Raw genomic sequence first — 19449 nt, 5'->3', positions numbered from 1 at the left:
TCTAAAATGTAAAACAGAAAATTTAATAAAAATTGAGAGAGAGAGAAATCTGAAGGTAGCCCTGTATAGGAAAGCTTTTTTTAATGTTTATGTTTTATTATGTTTCTATATAGGTTGGAAGCTGCTTGGAGTGGCTTGGGCAATAAGTAACATCACCATCATCATTCCTGTTATTATTATCATTATTATTGAAAGGACGTCCCTATTTTCATTGGAGAAATGTTGGAGAGCATGTATCCAGTGGCTGGGAATCCCAAGCATGGAGAGTTCTGCTGTGCTTGGCTCTGGCTTTTAGCTTCTGCACTTAAGGGGGCCTGATCCAGTTACCCTTTGGCCCGATCCCGCTGCCAGGCTCCTCTTAGCCTCTCCATTCACAGCCACCCCAACTTCTGCAGTCTCTGAGACGCTTCCTTGTGCCACCTGCGGATCTACCCGCCTCCCTCTCCTCCCCGCGCGCAAAGGACCAAGTTCTGCCAGGCAGCAGTTCGAAAGGTGCAGCTCCTCCCGCAGGATGGCGGCGTGCCAGCCAGCCTTCCTACCCGGAATGAAGCTTTTTTTCTTCTCCTTCTTCTCCTTCTCCTCTCCCCCTCTCCTCCCCCTTTGCAATCCTGACCCCTAAAGAAGTGCAGTTCCTTTTCCTCCTATGGCCGGGCTCCTGAACAGCCACATCATTCTTTTGTTCTCAGGTGGGAAAGCAAAAAAACACACCACCAAAAAACCGCTGGAAGCAGGTAACTGGGGTCAGGTTGCAAAATGTGCGTGCGATTTCTTAAATTTATTCTTCCGTGTTTTTCTTTTTCCTCCCCTCCGATGAACTCTCCTGGAGGGGGAGCGCGGCGCCTTTATTTATTTCTTGGAAAGCTCTACTGAATCGACTTTGTTTTCCAATGAGAGGCATTGTCTGGCTTTTAAATCCCTCCCTTAAAACCCTCTCCTTCCGCCTACTAGATCTTTTCTTCTGCTTTTATTTTTTTAAAAACATTTCTGCCCTACCCACTGCCGTTTAACCCTCTCTTGGCTTCCCATCCTTTCCTTCTTTTTTTTTCTTTTTCTTTTTGCAAACCGCTTTTTAAAGCAACGAATCGCAGCAATTGCGCATCCGGGAGAATCCGCGCGCCACCCGAGCGCATTTGGGAGATTTAATCCTTGCGTGGGCGGGGGAAAATAAATACAAATCAGTGGCTTGCAAACAAAAAAAAGATCCTGTGTATCTGAAGAAGTGTGCATGCACACGAAAGCTCATACCAAGAACTAACTTAGTTGGTCTTTAAGGTGCTACTGGAAGGAAAAAATTTTTTTTTGTTTTGCAAACAGTAGTTCAACCCACCCGGTTCCTTGGCTATTGCAATTTATTTTCTTCCCCTTTTTTTGGCCTTTTCTTACGAGGAGGTGCTGGACGGGTTAAACCGATAGAGGGCTGAGCGTCCCAGAGAGGACGAGAAACTTGAGCTTAGAAGAGCCCCTTAATACCCGAGGCCCTTTTCTGATGGGAGGAGAGAAAGGCGCCCACATACAGAAAGAGAGGCTGGATTTATTATTATTTTTTTAATTTAAAGAAGAGTTTGCATGAAAAATAACAATAATAATTGTTCCGTTGCAATAGAAAACCGCAGATCCTCCGGGAAAGAAATGCATTCGGGAACATGCACGGTGAGTAAAAAGCAGCGTCAGCCCAGCGAGCTTTGCAAAAAAAGAAGAAAAAAGGGAAAGTTGAACCCCTCCCCGAAAAGCTCCTGATCAGATAAAAGTAGGAGCGGGGAGGGATCCTGAGCCTCCCTCTCGCCCACCCCCCAGGCTGGGTTTTGTGCGGGTTGATCCCTCTCTCTCTCCCTCCCTCCAAGCATGGCCTCTCTGCTAGGACAATGGCAGAAGCTGCAGCTGATCCCAGATCCAAGGACAAGGCGGAAAGAAAGAGAGAGGATCCCTCGACCCTATAATCCCGCTCCCTCCCTCCCCCACAAAATATAGATGGGGAGAGAGACGCCGATCGCTGCTTCTTCCTCTTTTAAGGCTCTGCAGCCTCTGGAAGAAACGATTGCACCTTTTTAGTGTGTGTGCAAGGTTAGAAATAGCTTTTTTTTTTAGTGTGTGTCTATGTACAAGTTAAGAGACATCTAAATTCTGATCCAGACCTCATTTGGTTTCCCTCGGCACTCAGTGCAGCCCCCATAAAGGGCTTGTTGTTATTTTATTTTTGTAAACATCCTGTGCAAGGTATTTTTTAAAAAATGCTCTGCCTGAAGAAGAAGAAAAAAGCAAGTAAAACTAGCATGTTTCAGGGGTTAAGATTTTGGGTTAGCCCATCTCTCCCTGATGAATGGGCTGCCGTCCTATCAGAGCAGCAAGTCCCACTGAACTCAATAGGCTTACTCCCAGGAAAGTGGGTACAAGGATGAATACAAGCGCCTTTTCAATGAGACTTCTGCGATAGTCCATTTTAGTCTGCTAGATAACTTTTTAAAAAGTTTTCTCAGTTCATTAACTCTTTTCATTGTGCTGTTATTTATTTTGTACATTGTCAGTTTTCTCAGTTTGTTAACTCTTTTCATTGCACTGTTATTTCTTAAAACATTTCACATCCCCACTCATCACATTGTTTGGATTTCGAGACGGGACACAGTAGAAAAATTCTTGCACTAAAATGTTACAAATAGCCATAGATGCGTGAGATCTCAGAGAAAATGCGTCCCCCAACCCCCGTCAAAGCTATTTTAAGTCAAATGCAAATGAATGTTGGTTTAAGGGGGAAATAGATGGATTAATCAGTGATAATATAATGAATCTATTGGTAACCAACCTAATTTTAATGTGTTGCGATGTTGGCCTCTCTCCCAACTTGCAAATAAATGAGTAAAAACATCCTAATAGCCAAAGGCCCATATAGTCCAATTTCCTGTTCTCACTGGAAACTGGCAAAAAATGTGCTCTCTGGCAGTTAGAACCTCTGTTGCATTCAGAGCCCTTCTGTTTGTGGTCAGATTTAAACTATAATCCAGGGGGCAGGAAGCCTTTTTCAAGCTGAGGGCCGCATTCCATTCTGGGTGACCTCCCGGGGGCCACAAGCCAGTCATGGATAGGGCCAGCAGGAAATGTGGGCAGAGCAATGAATGTAAATTTTACATTTGTGCAGTAAACTTTAAGTTCCCACAACCAAGAAGTATTAGAGTTCATGAATGCATTCTAGCCAGGCGAAAAGACTCGCAGAGGGTTTGAGGCATGCCTGCGGAGGGAGTGTGGCCTTGGGAGCGACTCAAGGGCCAGGTAGAGAGGTCTAGAGGGCCACACAGGGCCTCTGGCCCTGAGATCGACCCCCCCTTCCCGCAAATACTGTCTTGTATTGTGGTGGTTTTAGGAGAGGGCTCTGGGAACTGTAGTTCTGTGAAGGGAATAAAGATCTAGCAACTTCAGCACCCCAAAGAAACTACAGTTCCCATGATTCTTTGGGGGAAGCTATGACTGTTTACGGTTTTGATCTATGGGCTACTTTTAAAATGAGGCTGCATTTAAAATTGCATTTTAACCTGTATTTTAAATTGGGTTTTTTTCCCTATTATGTTTTTACTGTGATTTTACCAGTTTTAGCTGCCCTGAGCCTGGCTCTGGCCAGGGAAGGCAGGGTATAAAAAAAAATTATTATTTATTTATTATTATTATTATTATTATTATTATTATTATTATTATTATAATAAAGTGCAATGATAGTGCTTTAAATGAAGAGTGTGGATCGAGCCTGGGAAATATCTCCATTTTGGCTTGTTGGAAGAGGGAAGTGTTCAGTAGGCTCCAAAAAGACTGTCACATTAAAAGGGAGGGCATTCAAAGAGCAGGTACCACCATACTGAAAGGTGCGGAATGGACCTCTTGATTGGGTGCTATCTGCCAGAGGCTCTCATCAGCCGAGCATAGTAATCGCTTGGGTATATAATATTTAAAAAATATTGTTTAAGTGTACACAGACTTAACAGTCAAAACAGTATATTGTTAAAATATTCAACTAAGCATGCAACCTAAACCCAGTAAAACAGTGAAATAAAAATGCAGAATGTGAAATAAAGCAGAAATTCAGAAGATTCAAACACATTAAACAGGGTCTGATCCTATTGGCCAAGGAAAGCCGAGGTAAAAATAGAAGTCTTTGCAAGACATCGGAAGCCATTAATGGTTTCTGCTTTTGGTATGGCGATGAAAACAGCATTCCTTGATCTCTCTCTACTTTATACTCTTCATGCTTTGAGGTGTTTTTTCCCCTTGTAAAACCAAGCTGCTCATAAGTTTTATGAAATAAGTAAATAAAATTCCACAGTACAAGACAGATAGCAAAAAAATAATAATCCTGATTTCTGGGCACTGCCCTGCAATATTTTGAAAGGTACAGGACCACAAGTAAGATTTCCCAAGGTGATCTAAGTCAGTCACAATGACGTTATGTGCGAGGAGCTTTGTAGTCCCAAAATTGGGATTCCAAGCACCATTTAAGTAGGGTTGCCATATTTCAAAAAGTGAAAATCCAAACACAAAAGTTGTTGAGCTGCTTTTAAGGAAATTCGCCAAAATCTACGCTTCTGACATGTGTTGACATACATCCGGATTTCCCTGGACATTCCAGCGATTTTCTGCCCGGACACTGTTTCCGAAGGCCAAATCCCGGCTATGTCCGAGAAATTCCAGACGTATGGCAACCCTAACTTAAGGCGCTGCTAAATGGGAGGTTTCCCCCCTCATTGTTTTAGCAGGAGATCCCAGGCAACTGTGCCTAAAATGAAAGAGAAATTCCTCCTGCCCCGACTGCCATTTTAGCAGACATCCGTCCAGCCTCTGCTTAAATACATCGTCCATTCCACGCAGTCCTTTTCTTCTAGAAAAGTAGGTGCCGGTACTTCTGCGGTTGAGCAGTCCTTCCTGTCAGAAAGTTCTTCCTGATGTTTAGTCAGAATCTCCTTTCCTGTAACTTGAATCCATTGATTCGAGTCCCACCCTGTGGAGCAGAATAAAACAAGCTTGTTCCCTCTTCCATGTGACAGGCCTTTAGGTATTTGAAGATGGCTGTCATATCTCCTCTCAGTCTCCACTTTTCTAGGCTAAATTCCCTCATTCATTCCTTATAGGGCTAGGTTCCCAGACCCTTGATCATCTTACTTGTCTTCCTCTGCACATCTTCCAGCTTGTCAATATCTTTCTTAAATTCTGTTGTCCAGAACAGGACACAGGACTCCAGGTGCGCTCTGACCAAGATCAAATACAACAGGAATATGATTTCCCTTGATCAGGACACTGGGTCATTCCACGCCAAATCACCTGGTGCCATGTGCTCTCACAAATCAGATTTTCTTCAAAAAAAAAAAAAAATTCTGTGTAGATAACCTCAAATTAATTTTTAAAGATTTTTTTGGTCCAAAATTGGGCTCAGGAGATTTTTTTTTTTAATTTATGCATCAGTTTAGAAAAAAAACACCTGTTTTGCTTATTTTTCAACCAACTGGGCATATTTTGGTATCAAAATAAAGCTAATTTGGTCTCTGTAAATGAAGGTGTAAAATACTTCTGTTGATGCCACCTACAATAGGTTGGGGGATCCCTTGGCTGTTTGTAGCTGAGGAGAATTTTTCTCTGTTAATTTCTGTTTTTCTTCCTTGCTCTTCAGGTAGAAGGCCCTGCCATCAGACATTGATCTCCGTTTGCTTCTGAGGCAAAGACGACCCTATCGCAGCAGCCAGTTTTTCCACAGGTGTAAGTCAGAAGGCGGAGGCCGGACGCATTCCTCTCCCAGAGAAACCCTTCGCGTTTTCAGAGAAGGCCGGCGGTTAGGCTGTCTCAAAATGGCAGCCAAGCGGGGCGCGACTTCGAGCCTCCATTTGCAGGGCGAGCTGGAGCAGGTGGCCCGGCGGCGGAAGAAGATGGAGGTTGAGGAGGATGAACACGAGAACCCCGAGCCAGAGGAAGGCTGGCGGGGGAAAGGAGAGGCCTCCCGCGGCCCCCGAGACAAAGAGGAGAGGCTGCCCAGGGGCCGGACGGCTCATCAGAAAGCCCTCCTCAATGCCACTCGCTCCCCTCGCTCGGGGTGGAGAAACCCGCCAGCGTCCCGGCCAGCAGAGTGGGAAGACAGGCGAGCCTTTCCATCCTCCCTCGAGGGGCCGGCAGCGGCCCGCCCGTGGCCCAGGAGCGGACGGGCGTCCCGCCACCAGCAGGGCCTGGCCGGGGAAGGCCCCGAGGCCCACAACAGCCTGGACTCCGGGGAGATTGGCGAGTCCGGGGTGGTGAAAGTGAAGGAGGAGGTGTTGGGCGACGACTCGGCCAGCATGGAGATGAAGCGCCAGCGCTTCCGCCAGTTCCGCTACCAGGAGGCCGAGGGCCCCCGCGAGGTGTGCAGCCAGCTCTGGTACCTGTGCCACCGGTGGCTGAAGCCGGAGAGGCACACCAAGGAGCAGATCCTGGAGCTGCTGATCCTGGAGCAGTTCCTGGCCATCCTGCCGCCAGACCTCCAGAGCTGGGTGAGGGAACACGAACCGGAGACGTGCTCCCAGGCGGCCGCTTTGGCCGAGGATTTCCTACAGATGCAGAGGGAGGCGGAGAGGCGGGAGCAGCAGGTGAGACAGAGATTCATCCTGATTGGCATCTGCGCGCATGCGTGAATGTGCATTTGGGGAGCAGCAAACATTTGGGGAGAAGACCGATCTTGGCTGGAAGAGTGGGTGGCGCTGTGGTCTAAACCACTGAGCCTCTTGGGCTTGCCGATCAGAAGGTCGGTGGTTCGAATCCCTGCGATGGGGTGAGCTCCCGTTGCTCGGTCCCTGCTCCTGCCAACCTAGCAGTTTGAAAGTACTCCAAAAGTGCAAGTAGATAAATAGGTACCACTCCAGCGGGAAGGTAAACGGTGTTTCTGTGCGCTCTGGTTTCCATCACAGTGATCTGTTGCACCCGAAGCATGCTGGCCACATAACTTGGAAAGCTGTCTGTGGACAAACGCTGGCTCCCTCGGCCTGAAAGCGAGATGAGCGCCACAACCCCATAGTCATCTTTGACTGGACTTAACCGTCCAGGGGTCCTTGTCCTTTACCTTACCTCTACTGGCTGCCAGTTAGCTTCCGGTCCCACTTGAAAGTGCTGCTTTTGACCCATAAAGCCTTAAACTGCTCAGGGACGCAATACCTGAAAGACCGCTTCTCCCCATATAAACCGTCCCGGATTCTGCGGTCATCCTCTGAGGCCCTTCTTCACCTGCCTCCTCCACAATCCTCCTGCCCAGGCCACAACCTCATTGATCATGCTGTGCTGCATCCTTGAGCATTTTTGCCTGGATGGAGGACGGGGGGGTGTAGAAACCAGCCTATTGCGGGGTTTTTTTTTTTAAAAAAAGAAATACACCAAATTTATTTATTTATTTCATAAAATTTATACACTGCTTGACAGTGAACCACAAACGAACCTAAAAGCAGTTTACAAAAAAAGATAGATATTTTGGTAAGCACAATTAACAACAGTAATTTAAGTCTAACAATAGTCTTATCTTTTAAAATGTGTTAGGGGTGTTATGATTGTGTACTTTGTGGTTTTATATTCTGAATTTGTCCTGTGAACTACCTTGAGATCTGCAGGTGTAGGGCGGTATATTAACAACAGCAACAACAAAAATAACAGACTAAAAACAGATTAAAACTCACATCAGCTTTCTAAGCATCTGGGTAGGCTTGTTTAAACAAAAACATTTCAAGTGGGTCTTTTTCTTTCTTCTTCTTTGGCGATCACTTGTAGCCGAGTAAGATTGTCTTCCATTAACACGGCCTTAACAGTGAGTCCGTAAGTGACTGTGGAGGCCAATTCTGGATCCACATGTCCTTCCACCGTGGGGAAAAAGGTTTCAGGGCGGGAGTTGATCACGGTGTGGATTTGCCAAGCATACCTTCCTCTTAGCATGTTTCTGCCTTTCTTCCTGAGTTTGAGTGTCTTCAAAGCCCATGACACCTTTGGTAAAGGCTGTTGTCCAACTGGAGCACTCACAGGCCAGTGTTTCCCAGTTGTCAGTATTCATACTGCATTTCTTTAGATTTGCCTTGAGAGTGTCTTTTAACCTCTTTTGTTGACCACCAGTATTATGCTCTGCAGCAAAGGCACCTGCCTGTTGTCAAGAGGCAGGGAGTTCCGCAGTGTTCCACACTAACAGATTGATTTCTTACAAATGCAGGACTGGTATCACAAAGCACCCATAAGAGAGCCAGTGCGTCAAATTTCCATTGGTTGCCCCACCCACTTTCCCCCCTGTGTGAAAAACCCTTCCATGTGGCAAGAGGGCAATGCATCCCTCTGGCTGAAAAGGGTTTCCCTGCCCCTACTGTAATTGCAGAAGCCCTGCCCTGAAGAGGGGCTGGGTTAGGCTATCTCCAAGGCTGCTTTCCACTCGAAAATTCCTTGCATTTTTAAAATTTCCCTATATACTGCTAAGAATGTGTCTGTTTACGAAAGCCTAAACCCAGGCATATGCAAAGTCTGCTGGGACTGCATCCTGCCCAGCAGATCCTGCACTGAGCAGTGGGGCTTTGGCAGAGGGAATTAGATGACCTTTGTTGTTGTTGTTTAGTCGTTTAGTCGTGTCCGACTCTTCGTGACCCCATGGACCAGAGCACGCCAGGCACGCCTGTCTTCCACTGCCTCCCGCAGTTTAGTCAGACTCATGTTTGTAGCTTCGAGAACACTGTCCAACCATCTCGTCCTCTGTCGTCCCCTTCTCCTTGGGCCCTCCATCTTTCCCAACATCAGGGTCTTTTCCAGGGAGTCTTCTCTTCTCATGAGGTGGCCAAAGTATTGGAGCCTCAGCCTCACGATCTGTCCTTCCAGTGAGCACTCAGGGCTGATTTCCTTCAGAATGGATAGGTTTGATCTTCTTGCAGTCCATGACCTAGTCCAGATTTATTAAATATGTATACCTGTGGCTCAAAAAGAAGTATCCCTAAGCGGTGAATAATGGAATTGCATAAAACAATATACAGAGTTTAGTGCGTTAGAAACAAACCATTCAAATAAACTAATAATACAAAACACTTCAGTGAAACCTCAGTTGAAACAAGAACATTTTTAGCATCTTTCTGCTAGGAAGACTTAATCAGAGACCTGCTGTGATAAGCTTCCAAGGCACTTTGAGGGTAAACCCATGCATATTCACTCTAGACATGACACCATTATTGATTTGAGTCCTTTGGAGGTGTCCAGACCTGGTCTGGCTGTATTAAGATCAATGTTCGTTGATGGTGCAGGGTTTCTTGATTTGCCTGGTTGTACAGCACTGAGACACCTCAACCCTCTCTCTGTCTGTCGCCGACGGGTTGGACGCAGAGGAATGGTGGGAAGAATCAGCTGGGGAAGACGTCTCAGAGCCCGGGGTGTGATCGTTGAGCAACAATGAGTGGTCAGAGGGAGAAGACTGGGAAGAGGAAGTGTCGGAACAGGGCTTAGTGAGCGGGGAGAGTCTGTGGCAGAGAGAAGTCCAGAATCTGAAGCAGGAGAGGAGGAAGGCCAAGAGGCAGAGATGGGTCAGGCTGGTGAAGAGGCACAGGTCTCTCCCCCTCCTGCTTCCAGAAGCTCCCCTCTGATTCCCAGAACCAGGAGAGGCATGAAAAGGGCAGAGGGAGAAGTAAGCATCACGCAGGTGTAGTCTCAGATTGCTTGGGGGAAACCCTGGAGAGGAGAGGAGGCAGGGACCTTCAATCTCAGCAACTGCTTCATGGGGCAACACCTGCCGGAGATGAGTTGCTTTACTCATTAGGCCTGACACTCCTGTGCTGATCCTGTTTTTGGTAATAAAGAGTTAACTCCAACTTGCATGGCGTGATTTACTGCTGACTGGCTCCTGAAGCTGTCCTGTCTCTCTCACGCACCCTGTCCCCCCGTGACACCTCATCTCATTTCTGTGTTTCTTTGGACATCCCATTTTTCTCTCACTTTCTCTGTGACCACCCACCCTATCTCTCTCTGGTTTGGTTTTGGTTTTTTGTATAGTTTTTAATAAGTTTTTCTGTTTTACATTTTAGAATATTCATTTAAACAACCTTAAAATATCAATGACTTCCCTTCTTCTCTTTCCATGGTTCAGTTTGCATGCCATAAGGTAAAGGTAAAGGGACCCCTGACCGTTAGGTCCAGTGGTGGCTGACTCTGGGGTTGCGGTGCTCATCTCGCTTTACTGGCCGAGGGAGCCGGTGTACAGCTTCCAGGTCATGTGGCCCGCATGACTAAGCCGCTTCGGGTGAACCAGAGCAGCGCACGGAAACGCCGTTTATTTTCCCGCCGGAGCGGTACCTATTTATCTACTTGCACTGGTGTGCTTTCGAACTGCTAGGTTGGCAGGAGCAGGGACCAAGCAACGGGAGCTCACCCCGTCACGTGGATTCGAACCGCCAACCTTCTGATCAGCAAGTCCTGTGGTTTAACCCACAGCTCCACCCGCGTCCCATTGCATGCCATGGATCCCTGCATATTTTACATAAACCAAGCCATTCAGTGTTCCATTTTCACATCCATCAAAACTTATTTACACTGGTGGTTTTTTGGGGGTGCATGAACTTACCATGCAGTTTTCCCTCTGCAGCTGCACTAATATTCCCCCCACCCTGGGAACTGTTGTAACCGAGCCAGTGTGGAATAGCACTAGGGAAACCCAGGTATTAAATCCCCATTCACCCAGTGACCACCTCCCTGCTTATTCTACATCACAGGGTTGTTGTAACAACCCGAAGGACTTGCATGCTTTGTGCGAGAAGGGTGGGGTTTGGTTTTGTTTTAAAACCAGTTCTGACACTGTTCGCTGCAAGCTGCCTTTTACAAGCGCTAACTAATGCAGAGCATAACTTTAAGTGGCGTTTGGCCCTTACGTATTACCCTGCCTTTCTGAGCCCTACAATTTCGGACCTGATCAAGATCTTTGGTGCTCTTTTCAGGTGCTGGGTCTCTTCGAAATGGACAACGCAGATTCTCCAGAGCCGGAACCAGAGCAAACCTCCTCCGACTCTGCGCCCAAGCCTCTGTTCAGGGAAGCAAAGCAAGAGGCCGATGAGGAAGAGGGCAGCAATTTGGGTAAGAAGTACATTTTGCGTGGTTATCTTATTTGCTTACTGAGTCATTGCACCTGTTTTGGGTTCGTAGGCTCATTCCACCCCCCAACGAAATTCAGAGTGCCTGGCATCCAGGACTGTCCTCTCTGCCCCAAACATTTGCCCCACTGGGGAGTTTCGGAGCTTATTGCAAAAGTTCTCCTGATAGTTAACATTCCTCCAGCTTTTCTCGAGATGTTACCCTCCAAAGGATCTGCAGCCCCTTCCACGTTTTTGTGCCATCCCAGTCCTTCACTTGAGACACGAATAAAGGGATTGGGCAGGCCTGCAAAATTCCTTTGTTCTTCATCCTTGGCACCTGGGAGATCACCTGTTGGAACAGGTGGGATGCTTCAGCTGCCCTTGCTCTAGAAACATGCCTCCAGGGCGGCTGACATATTTTATTCCGTGTGGGGGCCTCTGTTTCATCTTTAAGGGGGTGAGGAAACCCTAGAGACCTTTTTGCTTGTTTGAGGGAGTCGTATCCACCCTATCAGCTTCTAAAGAGCTTAAGATCAATGGCTACTTCTCAGCAGGGACCCTAGAGCAGAACGTGGCGGCTGAGCGAGTTTATTGCCTGTATCAAGCTGGAACTTTCTGCTAAATGGATCTCAAGCAATGCGTCTGGGAACAATCTGTTCCTGCCTGAGATGTTGCCAGTCAGGCTGGATGGGCCGGCGCAAAGCAACATTGGGCTGGCATCCTCCGTAATGCTTTTATCAGATTGCCACCGTTCCGTCAAAATGGGCTGGCTGCTCAGTTGAGAATCGTGGAAGGGACCCTGCGGGTCATCTAGTCCAACCCCCTGAAATGCAGGAATCTTTTGTCCAACATGGGGCTCAAACCCACAACCATGAGATTAAGAGTTAAAAGCTGCTGGGGGAACATTTGGGGCCCCCAGATGTTGCCGAACTGCCATCCCCATCGCCCTCAGCAAGCGCCAAGTAGGTTGAGTGCCGTCGTTCAACAACATCTGGAGGAGCAAAGTTCCCCCTACGCCTGCCTAAAATGCTGCGCAAAATCTCGCCATCACTCCTGGCCATTTCGTATTTTTAAAAAACGAATCTCAGGGTAGCAGGTGATGGGGAAATGCCTCAAACCCCAGAGAACCACTGCCAGGATTAGCTAGGAGTGCCCTCCATAGATTATTGTACTACAATTCCTATCATACCAGGCCATGCTGGCTACGGCTGATGGGTATTGGAGTCCAGCAACATCTGGAGGGATATCCTGGGGACTGATCCATTTAGGGAAGCCGAGATGGTGTCTGTTGTTTTGAGATCAAGTAGGCCGGGAGCAAGAGAGGGTGGAATTTTGGAAGAACGTCACCAGCTTTGGTGATGGCCAACACAGCTGTACAGTTCAGATTTTTCAAATGCTGTGGCCCTTGAAGACTGGGGTGGCGTTCAGCTAAGTGTTCCGGAGGGGAGCAGACCTTTGAAATGCTTGGACTTGGTCACATTCGTTCATTTCACTGGACGAGATGATCCTCAGGGTCGCTTCCAACTCTGATTTTAGCACCCAAAGTTTTCTTATGTTTCTTTTTATTAGTTTTCAGTTACAATAATCCAATCATAGCCCCATTATAACAATGCCAAATTATAATGCAATTAAAAATACCAATCATTCAGATGCCAAATTACATAATTTAGGGGGACCCATGCATGCTAAAATTGACAGTTTGATAGTTTTATTTATTCCTGCGTTCCAGAATCTTAATAATTTCAATTACATCCCAGTCAAGATAATATTCCCTTATACAACAACCGCAATATTAATAACTTCTATTCCTGTTGACACATTAAATGATTTATAGAAGTACAAGTGAGGAACTCAATCTATATCAGGGGTCAGCAAACTTTTTCAGCAGGGGGCCAGTCCACTGTCCCTCAGACCTTGTGGGGGGCCAGACTATATTTTGGAAGGGGGAAAAAATGAATGGATTCCTATGCCCCACAAATAACCCAGAGATGCATTTTAAATAAAAGCACACATTCTACTCATGTAAAAACACACTGATTCCCGGACCGTCTGCGGGCCAGATTTATAAGGCGATTGGGCCGGATTCGGCCCCCAGGCCTTTGTTTGCCTACCCATGATCTATATCCTTGTTCTTCCTGTGTGTGGCAATTATTCTGTCCGTGATGTTTCTTCCTGTCCTTGTAAAATGTTGCCTATCTTTTCCCAGTTGTTGCTGTTCTCCTTCATGCCTTGGGTGGAGCTAATATCGCGTTGTTGTTTCAGAAATCCTCCATTGCTCCGTCCCGTGCTTCATTGTTTTGCAACTTTAACAGCAGCTGCTAAAGCCACACTGTCCCAATAAATACCCTGTTTTCGCCATGTTTCTCTCGGCCATTTTTCTCTTATATTTCTTTTTCGAGAGACTGAGTGATATAATATACATACAGTGGTACCTCGGGTTACATACGCTTCAGGTTACATACGCTTCAGGTTACACACTCCACTAACCCAGAAATAGTGCTTCAGGTTAAGAACTTTGCTTCAGGATAAGAACAGAAATCGTGCTCCAGCGGCACGGCGGCAGCAGGAGGCTCCATTAGCTAAAATGGTGCTTCAGGTTAAGAACAGTTTCAGGTTAAGAACAGACCTCCGGAACAAATTAAATACATAACCCGAGGTACCACTGTATGGAAAAGGTCCTAATCTGGTCCCTGGTGTGATCAGGATCTCTCTCTCCCCCCTCCCCCTCTTTGCCCGCAGGCAACCTTGGGCCAGTGGCGCCCCGGGCAGGCGGCCCCCTCCCCCTGTACCCAGAGGAGGGCAGCTCCGACGACGAGGGCCTATTGGACCTTGTCTATGCCGCCAACCTTGAGATCCACAGCCGGCGGCCACCCCGGAGAACCCGCCTCATCCGGATGCGCACCCACGAGCTGCAGGTGTCCGACGAGGAGTGCTTGACCCGCTTCCGCCTGGACCGCCAGGCCATCCAGGACCTCTGCACCCTCCTGGCCCCTTACCTGGACGGCGCCTCGGCCAGCCGCAGGCACATCCCCACCTTGCAGAAGGTCCTGATCGCGCTGCAGGTGCTGGGCACCGGGTCCTTCCAGCGGATGACGGGCGACAACCTGCGCGTGTCGCAGTCGTCGGTCAGCCGCTGCCTCGACGCCTTCCTGGAGGCCATGCTCCGCCACGTCCACGAGCACATCACCTTCCCCACCACCGACTCGGAACTGCGCCGCACGCGGGAAGCTTTCTTCGACATCGCCGGCTTCCCCAACGTCATCGGGATCGTGGACTGCACCCACGTCCCCATCATCGCGCCGGCCGACATGCCGGCGCTCTACCGCAACTGCCACAACTTCCACAGCCTCAATGTGCAGGCCACCTGCGACGCCTCGGGGTGTTTCACCCACGTGCTGGCAAAGTTCCCCGGCAGCGTCCACGACGCTCGGATATTCCAGCTCTCCCAGCTGCAGAGACTCCTGGAGTCGTGGCCCGAAGGGAAGGGTTGGCTCTTGGGTGAGTATTTGAGTGTTCGGGGAGGCCTGTTCTGAGGTGAACGAACCATGTCTGTCTGCTCTGTCCCCACACTGGATGCCTGTGCCGCTGTCGTCTTCTTTGGCGATCCCTCGTAGCCGAGTAAGATTGTCTTCCATCAGGGATGTCCAACGCGTCGATCGCGATCTATTGGTCGATCCCTGCGAGGTTTTGGTAGATCGCGGTCAATCGCTGGCCCCCTTCTGCCCCCTCTCTGTTCCTCCCTCCCTCAGAAGAGCTGCAAAAAAGTCCCTAACCCCTCCAAAAAAGATCGACAACTTTGACCAGAACCCCTAAAAAACAGGGGTAGATCACTGCCAGATTTTAAATTAGATCGCAGTCTCTTGGGAGTTGGCCACCCCTGGTCTTCCATGAACACAGTCTTAACAGTGAGTCCGTAAGTGACTGTGGAGGCTAATTCTGGATCCACACGTCCTTCCGCAGTGGGGACGTAGGTTTCCGGGCGGGAGTTGATCATGGTGTGGATTTGCCAAGCATGCCTTCCTCTTAGCATGTTTTTCCCTTTCGTCCTGAGGTCCTGAGTTCTAGTGTCTTCAAAGCCCATGACACCTTTGGTAAAGGCTGTTCTCCAATTGGAGCACTCGCAGGCTAGTGTTTCCCAGTTGTCAGTGTTTATACTACATTTTTAAAGTTTTGCCTAAGACACCCACACAACATGTGCATAGGCAGCAAATCTATGGGGCCCTGGTCGTTTTGGACCCCCCCCCCAGTAAAATATTTAGTGGGGCAAGTTCCCCCAATATTTTCTGCAAGTTGATGTCTTCCTCCCTCTATTGGCCAGCCACTTCCCCACACAGCCAGGCCAAGCTCGCCCGATAGATATGGTTTAATTAAAATTTCATTTCTGAATTTCAAAAGTTTACAAAAGAATACATACTTTCCAAATACACACCCATTTCACATTCGACTTCCCCTCCGCCCCTCCATGGTTCTCCCCATAGTTTCTAAGTTTGCTGCATAATATAATTATTGTTTACCTTATCTTTTCCATGTTGGGCTCCCAGCAAATTCAAATCCTACCTGCCTTTCTTTTTTTTTACACGTTTCCAATAATTCTTTAAATACTCAAGAAAGGTTTCCACTCCTCTTTATAGTCTGCCTCTTCTCAATCTCTAATTTTCATTGTTAAATTTGCCAATTCGGCATATTCTGCCAGTTTTTACAGCCACTCCTCTTGAGTAGGTATCTCCTGATTTCGCCATTTTTTTTGCAAATAAAGTACTGTTGTTGCTGTCATGGCCTACAAAAATAGGTTCATCCATCTTCTGAGCTCCCCCAATATTTCTGAAATTTGCCGCCGTGCTTTCTCCTCTGCTCCCTTCCCTGGCTTGGACAGCACCTTCCTCTCCAGCCGGGTGCCACCCTCTTTTCCCGACTTGCTTTCCAGCTTTTGGCGCCATTTCTGCACATGTCTGAGCTGGGTAGCCGGGAGAGGCAGGCAGGAAGGGCAGTTGGCGAGGCGAGGAGGAGGTGGGGGAGCGGTCGGTACGTTTCCGAGCACAATTCAAAGTGTTGGTGCTGACCTTTCAAGCCCTAAACGGCCTCAGCCCAGTGTACCTGAAGGAGCGTCTCCACTCCCATCATTCTGCCCGGACACTGAGGTTCCAGCTCCGAGGGCCTTCTGGCGGTTCCCTCATTGCGAGAAGCAAAACTTCAGGGAACCAGGCAGAGGGCCTTCTCGGTAGTGGCGCCCACCCTGTGGAACGCCCTCCCAGCAGATGTCAAAGAGAAAAACAACTACAGTGGTACCTCAGGTTACAGACGCTTCAGGTTACATATGCTTCAGGTTACAGACTCCGCTAACCCAGAAATAGTACCTCGGGTTAAGAACTTTGCTTCAGGATGAGAATAGAAATCGTGCTCCGGCGGCGCGGCGGCAGCAGGAGGCCCCATTAGCTAAAGTGGTGCTTCAGGTTCTTAACCCGAGGTACCACTGTACCAGACTTTTATAAGACATCTGAAGGCAGTCCTGTTTAGGGAAGCTTTTAATGTTTGACAGACTGTTGTATTTTAATATTTTGTTGGAAACCACCCAGAGTGGCTGGGGAAACTCAGCCAGATGGGCAGGGTCTAAGTAAATTATTATTATTATTATTATTATTATTATTATTATTATTATTATTATTATTATCGAACATGGGTGAGGGTGTGTGAGAGAGGGAGGCCTGTGCCCAGTTGTGTGTGGCAGAGGAACATGCCCTCCGGGGAGCAGGGGGGAAGTGTGGCGATGGGAAATATTTTGTTCAAATTGAGAGCCAGTGTGGTGTAGTGGTTAAGAGTAGTAGTCTCGTAATCTGGGGAACCGGGTTTGCTTCCCCGCTCCTCCACATGCAGCTGCTGGGTGACCTTGGGCCAGTCACACTTCTCTGAAGTCTCTCCGCCCCACTCACCTCACAGAGTGTTTGTTATGGGGGAGGAAGGGAAAGGAGATTGTTAGCTGCTTTGAGACTCCTTCAAGTAGTGATAAAGCGGGATATCAAATCCAAACTCTTCTTCTTCTTCCTGTGCCGTTCACGCTCACGTTGCTCCCTCCTCTCCCCCGCAGGCGACAGCGGCTACCCCTTGCGCCCTTTCCTCATGACGCCGCACCCCGACGACGGCCCGGAGCCCGTGGCGCGCTACAACGCCACGCACGAGACGACGCGGATGGTGGTGGAGCAGGCCTTTGGGCAGCTCAAGATGCGCTTCCGCTGCCTCCACTCCACTGGCGGGCGGCTAATGCTTCGCCCAGAGAAGGTGGCCAAGGTGTTTGTGGTGTGCGCCATGCTGCACAACATGGCCCTCCGGCGCCAGTTGCCCATTATCAATGGCGGACAAGGGGTGGACACCGAGGTCCCCGTGCCTCCCTACCTGGAAACCGACAGCCTGGTGGAGCAAGACCCCCGCGGGGTGGATGTCCGGGAGCAGATCATTAGCACTTATTTCTCACAATAAATTTCGACTTTCGGTAGACGGCTCGCGGCTGGTTGCGTGTCCTTCGGGGTGTGGAAGAGGAAGGGCAGTCTTAGGTCGTCGTAAGCACTCCTCTCTCCCATACTTAGATTCCCAGGGCTGTTGCATCCCACCCAACGACCAAAAACACCAAGAGTTTCCTTAGGGGGTGATCAAGGGCCTCACACTGTGTGGTTTAATCTCTCAGTGCACGATTAAACTGTGAAACTCCTTGCCACTGGAGGCAGTGATGGCCACGAATTCGGATGGCTTTCAAAGAGGATTAGGCAAATTTGTGGAGGAGGAGAGGGCTCTCGATGGCTACTAGCCAGGTTGGCTACCTCCACAGCTAAATGCTTCTGAATGCCAGTTCTTGGAAGGCTCAGATGGGGACAGTTCGTTTGGGCTTGGGTCCTGTTTTTGGGCTTCCCGCAGGCATCTGGTCAGCCGCTGTGAGGACAGGATGCTGGACTCGACGGCCCTTCCGTTCTCTGTGTCCCTTGCGTATAAAACGGGAGTAGAGATTGACTTCTGAACTTGTAATGTAAGCTGCTGCAACATCCCTGGTAAGCAGCCCTTGTTTATTGAAGTAAGGGGTAAAGCAAACTTGATCTCCCCTTATGAGGTGGAAATTTCCCCTTTACCTTTTCTGCAGATCAACTTCCCCACGTATAAAAACAAGTTCAAGCCCCATCAGTGTGGTAAAAGACCCAAAAGACTTCTCATTTCAACTTGGCCTACTCTGCTGCCACTGCCCACCAGTCTTAATTGCTGGAAAGGAAGCCAGAATGAGTTTAGCAGGGAGGCGGATGGGCTTCTTCAAACTACAGCAGGCGTGGGGAACCTTTTGGTTCCTGCTGAACTACAACTCCCATGAGCCCCATCAAGCATTGCCAGTGGGTATGGCTGATGGGAGTCGGAGTCCAGCAGCATCTGGAGGACCAGCGGTTCCTCACATATGACCTACAGTTACTGCAGAGCTTTGCATTTCATCAAATTTGGCACAAGATAACTATGATATCTACGATGCTTCCAAGCACTTGGGGTCTAACAGTGAGAAGAGACAGCGTGGTGTAGCGGTTGGAGTGTCGGACTAGGAACCGGGAGACCTGGGTTCAAATCCCTACCCAGCCACAAAGCTCAAGGGGTGACCTTGGGCCAGTCACTTCCTCTTAGCCTAACCTACCTCACAGGGTTGTTGTGGGGAGTAAAATAACAAGGGGAGAACCATGTGTGTCACCTTGAGCTCCTTGGAGGAAAATGTTGGACTCAAATGCAATAAAGAAATAATAAAGATCCGCAATCCCACCGTGTTTTTGTTGTTGTTTTAGTTTAGTTGGGGGGCGGGCTCATCTGATTTCTCATGGGGTGAACAGCAGCTAGAGGGATTTTTATTTATTTGTTTATTATTGCCATCAATCCCCCATTATTTACCGATCCCATTATTTTTTTGTTCCATTTATTCCGGTTGCATCCCTTCAGATTCTCAAGGTGGCATACATGACTCTCTCCCCAATATTATCCTCACAACAACCCTGTGAAGTCTGGTTAGGCCAGAAGTCGGTGAGCTTCGCTGCGGCCAAGCGGGGATTCGAACCCAGGATCTCGCGTGCAACGGTCTCACGCGCTCTACTGGGGGAAAGGGGGAAGCAAAGACAAGTTTGCCCCCAGTACTACCATCTCAAGTCATGTTCCTGAAGCCCCTTTGTGGTCAACTGTGAGGACTTTTAGCAACAGAAGGTGAGCTCACCCTGGGAAAGCTCTAATGGCGCTCCCTTGGGGTGGAGTATCTGTTTGGCCCTCTGAAGCTTCCATGTTCAGCCCAGCATCTCCAGGCAGAGCTACGAGAGAACACAAGGTTGCAAGTTCAATCCCCGCATGGGACAGCTGCATTGCAGGGGGTTGGACTAGATCAGGGGTC

At 48.6% G+C, this 19449-nt stretch overlaps 1 protein-coding gene across 6 annotated transcripts; it reads left to right on the top strand.

Moving 5' to 3' along the window:
* Nucleotides 1-626: 626 nt before the first annotated feature.
* LOC128409212 (uncharacterized) lies at nucleotides 627-18841 on the top strand. 6 transcript variants are annotated; one of them, XM_053379494.1, is made up of 6 exons: nucleotides 1333-1650; nucleotides 4734-4867; nucleotides 5646-6584; nucleotides 10926-11061; nucleotides 13800-14558; nucleotides 17143-18841. In XM_053379494.1, the coding sequence occupies exons 3-6, from the start codon at nucleotides 5817-5819 to the stop codon at nucleotides 17529-17531; spliced, it is 2052 nt and encodes a 683-aa protein (XP_053235469.1). In that variant the 5' UTR covers nucleotides 1333-1650; nucleotides 4734-4867; nucleotides 5646-5816; the 3' UTR covers nucleotides 17532-18841. The 6 variants fall into 6 exon arrangements, with proteins under 6 accessions (XP_053235467.1, XP_053235464.1, XP_053235469.1 ...); XM_053379492.1 differs by lacking the exons at nucleotides 1333-1650; nucleotides 4734-4867 and adding an exon at nucleotides 627-731 and having other exon boundaries at nucleotides 5642-6584; XM_053379489.1 differs by lacking the exon at nucleotides 4734-4867 and having other exon boundaries at nucleotides 1332-1650.
* Nucleotides 18842-19449: the final 608 nt, after the last annotated feature.

The sequence above is a fragment of the Podarcis raffonei genome, chromosome 2 (genome assembly GCF_027172205.1).
Source record: "Podarcis raffonei isolate rPodRaf1 chromosome 2, rPodRaf1.pri, whole genome shotgun sequence".
Lineage (NCBI taxonomy): Eukaryota > Metazoa > Chordata > Lepidosauria > Squamata > Lacertidae > Podarcis > Podarcis raffonei.
Note: the sequence above shows the minus strand (reverse complement) of the source record. Positions and strands in the feature narration are given on the sequence as shown.